Source organism: Emydura macquarii, unplaced genomic scaffold, assembly GCF_026122565.2.
Source record: "Emydura macquarii macquarii isolate MOO-44397 ecotype Brisbane River unplaced genomic scaffold, CSIRO-AGI_Emac_v2 contig_3242, whole genome shotgun sequence".
Lineage (NCBI taxonomy): Eukaryota > Metazoa > Chordata > Testudines > Chelidae > Emydura > Emydura macquarii.
Window position 1 is genome coordinate 68993 of NW_027133379.1, and position 7670 is coordinate 76662.

Here is a 7670-nt window from a genome sequence, read left to right on the forward strand (position 1 = left end):
AGCAGGTTCTTATAGTAAAACAAAGAGAGAATGGCGTGCACAAAGGAAATATTACATTAGGTTTTGGCGTAGGATGTAGGTGTCCAAGTGCCATTGCAAGAGAAAAGGAATTGGTTGTCCCTTGAAAAACCCATGTATTAATCCTTTTGCCTCATATTTAGCTGTATCAATTGCCTTCAGGACATTGTAATTAAAGCTCTGTCCTTTTGATAACATTTCTACTAGACCCTAGCTTTTCTAAAATCACTTAACATTCCCCTGACTATCTTTCCCAAGGCTTCCTTCACCTCTTTGTTTCTTAGAGTGTAAATGAAAGGGTTTAGTAGAGGAGTGACAATAGTGCTTAAGATGCTGACTGTTTTGTTCAAATCTAATGTATCCTTTGCAGAAGGCTTGACAAAAATAAAAATGGCGGAGCTGTACCAAATGGTCACGACGGTAAGATGGGCAGAGCAAGTGGAAAAAGCCTTTTGCCAGCCTTCGGCTGATGGGAGTCTCAGGATGGTGGCGATAATGTAAATGTAGGAGACCAGGGTTATGACGCATGAGATCATGACAACAATGAATGAGTCAATGAACGTTGCCAGCTCAACAAGGTGTGTGTCAGTGCAGGAGAGCGCTATCCAGGAATGTATGTCACAAATGAAATGATTGATGACATTAGGGCCACAGAAAGACAATCTGGATATTAGCGACACCAGCACAGAGATAGCCAGGAACCCACACAGCCACGAAAGGAAGGCCAGCTGAGCAGAGAAGGTGCCGTTCATGAGGGAGCTATAGCGCAGTGGGTGGCATATGGCCAGATAGCGGTCATAGGCCATCGCAGCTAGGAGGAAACATTCTGTGGCCCCCAAGGAGAGGAGAATAAACAATTGCAGGAGACAGACAGTGAAAGAGATGGTTTGGTTTGTGCCCAGGATGACATCAATAGCCTTGGGGACACATGCTGTGGTGTACCAGATCTCCAGGAAGGAGAGATTGCAGAGGAAGAAGTACATGGGGGTGTGTAGGCGTCGGTGTGTCCTCACTACAGCTATGATGGACACGTTCCTCAGGATCATCAGGAAGAACATAACAGAAAACACCCCAGCAAGGGACATCTGGAAATACCAAGTGCCGGGAAAGCCCAAGAGGATGAACTCCTGCACGCTGGTTTGGTTTCTTATTTTTGTCCCAGCCAGGACATCCATCTGTCAAGACACGAGAGGTGATAAAGCATTTTAACATGTTGAACACAGATTTGGATATGGAAGGTGCAGACTGTAGATATCTGGTACTAAAACTATGAGAAGAGACAAGAAAATGGGTGCTACTCAACACTGTCCTGCCTTATGCATCCTTCCACCTCCACAGTAGAGATGGGATCGCCACTCATCATTCTTCTATGTCCCATGAGGATGCACTGGGGTGGCTGAACCTATGGTGTCTTTTCTCTCTTGCTGATTTAACCCATCAACCCCACTCCACCCACTCATGAGAAAGCCTTGTTATTAGGCCTATTCTCTGCATGCCTCACCTTGGGAGATAACTTTTCTCTCTGCTCCCCACAGAGTGGGAGTTTTTGCACAAGTCCCTCTGAAAGTTGACAGGATTTCTACTCCTAAATCACTTACAATCTTCTGACTTTCACAGGGGCTTGTGTTCCTTAGACCTAGAGCTGGTCAAAAAAAGATTGACAAAACTGCTTCCCTTGGAAAAATATTTCACAGAAACACACTAGGTTTAGCTGAAAATCTCATCAGGGTGGTGTCTCAGATCCAACATGGAATATCTGATTAAACCAAAAACCTGGAAAATATCAGCTCTTTAGCCCAGAGGTGGGGGCACTTCTTTGAGATGTAGGGGACTCATTTTTGTTCCATATTGGAATAAAAACAAAGCGTGAAGCCGGGGCATTTTGGCCAGCACCACTTAGTCCATTTTAAAAGCACACCTCAAATTCTCAGCAATGTGGAAACTACACTGGAAACTAACATTTCTATTTATTCTTTCTTGTGTGTCTTCTGGTAGAATCTTAAGGTCCCACCTAGGTTGGGAAACAGTTTGTACCAAGCACTGGAAAAACACAGCATAGAAGCTGTCCCTACTCCAAAGAGTTTATAATCTAAACTACAAGACAGACAAGCCAGTAGAAACAAACAACAAAGATGCAGCTTCCCAGATGTACAGCGCAGATGTACAATCCCCATCTTCCACTCACCTCCCCGGGGTTAGCTTCACTCAAAGCTGACAGTCTAGGATAGACCAGAACAATATTTAGGAATCATGTTCCAAGCGCTATTCAATGCCAATGTGATTGTTGTTGTAGCCTGGTTTTTTCAAAGGGGTCTAAGGGAATCAGGTACCCAGCTCTCAGTAACATTCGGTGGAAGTCGGGTGATTAACTCCCGTATGCATGTTTGAAAATCCCAGCTGCACAGTTTGAAATCCTTCTCCTACAGATAATAATTCTTGTATAGGTCTTTACACCTGCAATGTGTACAGAATGGCTAGTCAGCCACACCACACACCTGCGTGACAGAGACCAGATTTAACCACAGTAGGGTGAGTGGTTGACCAGGCAAGTATCACTACTCCTATTGTACAAGAGGAGCAACTATATCAGGGAGCAGAAGTGATTTGTTAAAATCAGAGAGACAACTGGGCAGAGAATACAAGAGTTCAAATCCCCCCTTCTGTGCCCTGTGCCCCTGCTCTCAGATATAAACACTCCAAAACCTCCAGCTGCCAGAAGCTGGGACTGAAGAACAAGGATGCATCACTCAGAATTGCCCTGTTCTATGTTTTCTCTCTGAAGCATCTGACACTGGCCACTGTCGGAAGACAGGAGAGTGGGCTAGGTGTACCACTGGGCTAATCCAGTAGGGCTGTTCTTATATTGATGTGTATATATACTTCTCTATCTGCCTGAGATAAGTTAATGAACCAGTAAATTCGAGAGGTGAATTTGTTAGAGATCCTGGAAATGTTTCCATTTAAACATTTTGGATGGAAACTCTCTCTTTGATGAAATGGACACTTTAGGAAAAAATATTTTCATAGAACAATTTGGGATTTTCATAAACATAAAAATTCAGTTTCCAGTATCTGAATCTTAGAAATGTAAGATTGGCAGAAGTCATTAAGTCCAGCCCTATTTCCTTTTGTTCCTCCTAGACTATATACTACATTGAAACAGAGGGATGAGTTATAACCATTCTTCCAGTACAGGTACAGTGGGCAAACACTGAGGCAAACTTTTGGAACAGCGGGGGTATATTACCAAGAAAGGTGAAGCTATTTCCCTATACAGTTACTTTGAATTACAATTCCAGCAGTATCTGGCTAGTGGATTTAACTTACCAGCTCTGTTGATGGAACTTACTGATATAAATTCCCTTCATACACAATCTTTTTCTCTCTAGAGGATGCACAATCTGGCTGCTGATTAATGGCGCTTTGTAAGCTGGTATATTTTGCTTTTCCCGCACCTAGACTTATATTTGTTACAGGAAGATTTCATACCTGATTCTTATTTCCAAGAAGGTCACTTTCCACCACTGTAGCAGTGTCAAAGGGGACTTAAAGTCTGTGTGATCACTTTGAATCATTTCCATTGTATAGACCTCTTACACTGCTGGAGTGGCGTGAAGTATTGTCGGTATAAAAGAGAACCTGCTACTTCAAAACCAAAAGACTGGCAAAGTTGATAGATATCTACATTGCTTAGAATCTCTTTCGATCACCATCCAACTGTCTTTACCCCTACCTACCTTGTTCATGCACTGCAGCTCAAACTGATCAGATGAGGGGAAGTGTTTTGTACTCCACCGTCAGCTCCCCATCACCCTGGGGACACCTGAGCTCAACAGAGTTTCACAGCCTTCCCTAGATAATATAATACATTCTAATAAGTGAGGATTGTCTCCTGGCTGAAGTACAGTGATGGGAGGCTGGAAACCAGCACGCTAGTTCAGCCTTTCCCAAATGCTTCCTGCACTGCGTTACTCAAACCCATCCCTCTGCCTCATTTTCCCCATCTGTGAAATCATGAGAAATGCCCTCATTTGACCCCTCCCTCTTGCTGTGCACAGACAAAGAGCTCACAGAAGAAGCCACCACAGTGAGCTTTATTGGTACTAGAAAAGCAAGGATTTATGCTGCATATACCTGAGTGCAATCCACGAGCAGCTGATCTATTCACCATTTACAGATATACAGGGATAGAGCAATCCTGGAACCGGGGAAAACATCAGTACGTACATACATAGATTCATAGATTCCGCAGCCAGAAGGGAAGATTGTGATCATCTAGTCTGACCTCCCATATAAAACAGGCCATGGAGCATCCCCAAAATAATTCCTGGAGCAGATCTTTGAGAAAAAAATACCCAGAGTTGGTTTGAAAATTGACAGTGACAATGAATTCACCACTAAACTTGCTAAATTGTTCCGCTGATTAATTATTCTTACTTTAAAATTTAACACCTTACTTCCAGATTGAATTTTCCTAGCTTCAACTTCCTGCCATCGGATCATATTAGGGTTTTCTCTGCCAGACTGAAGAATTCATTGTGAATATTTGTTCCCCACATAGGAACTTTCAGTCTGTGATCAAGTCAACCCTTAACCTTCTTTTTGTAAAGCCAAATAGTTTGAGCTCTTTGAGTCTATCATTATCAGGCATGTTTTCTAGTCCTTTGACCATTCACATGGCTCTTCTCGAAACCTTCTCCAATTTATCAACATCCTTCTTGAACTGCGAGTACAAGGACTGGACACAGTATTCCAGAAGCCATCGCACTAGTTCCAAACTGAGATTAAAAATAAATTCATCTGTTCCTACTTGAAATTCCCTCTTTATGGATTAACTTCTTAGCCACAGCATCTCAGTGGGAGCTCACGTTCAGCTGATTATCCATCCTGGCCCCCAAATTTTTTTCAGAGTCGCTGCTTCCCAGGATAGAGTCCCCCACCCTGTCATTCCAGGAGGTTGTTTATGGGCAAATTAGGGGTGGAGTACCTGAGGCCTATAAGAAGGCTATTGGCACAGTCTAAAGGGGGGGTTCCCCGACAGGCAGGAAGGAAAGGCCACTAGAGTAAGAAGCGGCCTGTAATGGAAAAAGCAGCTCCAAGGAAGGCTGCTCTGGGCCCAGGTCTACACTACGCATTTACTGCAGTATAGCTAAGTCACTCAGGGGTGTGAAAACCCTCCACCCCTGAGTGATGTAGTTATACCACCCCAACCCCCCGTGTAGAAGGCGCTATGTCCGCTGGAGAGCTTCTCCTACTGACATAGCTGCCGCCTCTTGAGGAAGTGGCGTTGTTTAGCTGACAGAAAGCTCTCTCCCATCGGCCTACAGCATCTCCACCAAATTTGCAGTGTAGACCTGCCCTGAGGAGAGTTAGGTCTTGTCTATAGAAATATGTAGCTCATGCCAAGCTGGGGTGGGAATTTGCCCCTCACCAGCCTGCCATGGATCAACGGTCCATGAGCACCTGGCTGACGTGCATGAACAGCTTGTAATGTGTGTTGTCAGTTGTCGGCTGCATGTGTGCGCTCCCAGGGTGTATGCTGACCCAGCTCTGCGCAGATCAGTGAGACACCACTGCACACGTGGATTATCCAATAAGACCAGAGATACATTTCAGTAACAGAGACGCCAGGCCAGGTTTATTGTAGACAAAGCACGGTCCTAGTGTCCCGCAGACTCTACAGAACCACTAACACATGTGTGATTGTTACAATGGACCAGTGCAATAAACGACGGGACTTTCCATTCCCGCCTTGGCTGGACCAAGACAATTCCTTTGAGACCCTCCTTTATACACTGATACAAAGAAGTTGTGTAGTGCCCTCTGACGTGTGTAGTGATGTGGTAAGATACCACCTTTTTGCTTGTACCGGATGGTTCGGCCAAAACATCTCCATCTATCCTATCATTCTGAGGGGTCAATAAGCCCTCGGTATCTTTGGGCTATTGGGATGTTCTGGTCCCTTTCTGGAATATGCTTGCTTGGGTGCTCTGTAGCTAGTGCTTTTTTAGTAGTGTGTGTTTGCCCATTGCTGTGAGTCTGCCAGCATTCACAGCCTGATTTCTCCTAACTTTGCTTTCTAACAGTGGGGCTTGACCATTAGCAGTAGATGACAGAACAAGGAGCAATGGTCTCAAGTTGCAGTGGGGGAGGTCTAGGTTGGATATTAGGAAAAGCTTTTTCACTAGGAAGGTGGTGAAGCACTGGAATCGGTTACCTGGGAGGTGGTGGAACCTACATCTTTAGAGGCTTTTAAGCTGTGGCTTGACAAAGCCCTGGCTGGGATAATTTAGCTGAGGTTGGTCCTGCTTTGAGCAGGGGGGTGGACTAGACACCTCCTGAGGTCCCTTCCCACCCTCATCTTTGATTCTAAGTACTTTAGCTTAGGCCTCAGGCCTCATTCCTGGCCTGTTAAACTAGGCCTCATGTCTCAGGCTCTCACTTTCTGCTACAATGTGCTTGGCCATCAGCAGGATGCACATGGACAGTTAGTACATGGCATCTCGGGCGGGGTAGGCCAAGTGTCTAACTACCACTGCAAATCATTAGGAGTTAGGGGTCAGATTTTAAAAGGAATTTAGGTTCCTAGCTCCCTTTTAAATCAGTGGGAGTGGGCCTTCTAAATAACTATACCAAACTGTTCCTGGGATCCTAAGCAGGGTAGGCAGTTTTGCAAATGCCACTAAGCACCTAGCTGCATCTTTAGGTGCCTAAACACATTGGGAAATCTGGCCTTTGACTCTCAGCTCCCGCTGACTTTCAATGGGAGTGAGGCCTCTAAATCCCTTAAGCCCCTTTGAAAATCCCAGCCCTGATGTCTACTCCCTTCTTTGGTCTTCATTATGAATGCTATCTTGTATGGTGTACTCTGGCCTAGGTTGACAAAGCCCTGACTGGGGTGATTTAGTTGGGGTTGGCTCTGCTTCAAGATGAAATGATAGCACATTCTGCACCTACATATCATGGCCCTGATTTTGCCAAGGAAGCATTCCATCTGGCCTAAATAAACCCTTCAGGAGAAGTTCCAGAGGGGTAGCTGTGTTAGTCTGTAGACAAGCTTATGCCCGCAGAAATGTGTTAGTCTTTAAGGTGCTACAGGACTTCAGGAGAACATCTGTACTGTGCTAGGCACACCGTGGCCTGTAGATGGTGCAATTGTAATAAGAAAGTCACCAAGAAGGATGGAAACTTAAAAGTCCTTGAGCTTTTTGAGTCTAGTCTAGTGACTGCCCCTTACTGAATATTGCACAGCAGTGTTGTCTTGACAGCCTCTCACTGCACTATGAATACATCAGTCTGAATTTGGGGCAGTCACACAGGTCTAGCAGAACTAAGCCAGCACCACTTCACTGGCTTGTGCGTTGCCTGGAAATTTAAATGGCCTGGAGTTAGCGAGAGTGCAGGCCAGATCCTCACCTAATGTTGATCAGCAAGTCAAGAGAACGATGCCAAATTGACACCAGTGGAGGATCTGAGCCTGTGTCTGCAAGAGGCATGACATCAAATGTGTTTTTATAGTATTCTAGGTTAGTGACTCACAGATTTGCTTGCAGGCGTCGGGGCACTGGGCAGCTGGGCGATGAGACTGATTTATGAGACGCTATTGCTCATTTGTTTATAAAGTTACACCCAAAATAAAAATGCTGGAGAAC

At 44.9% G+C, this 7670-nt stretch overlaps 1 protein-coding gene across 1 annotated transcript; it reads right to left on the reverse strand.

Annotated features, from left to right (window-relative positions):
* Positions 1-221: 221 nt before the first annotated feature.
* LOC137142715 (olfactory receptor 6F1-like) lies at positions 222-1193 on the reverse strand. The gene has a single exon (XM_067532173.1). It carries the CDS (start codon positions 1191-1193, stop codon positions 222-224), a length of 972 nt encoding a protein of 323 aa, XP_067388274.1.
* Between the last annotated feature and the right edge of the window lie 6477 nt (positions 1194-7670).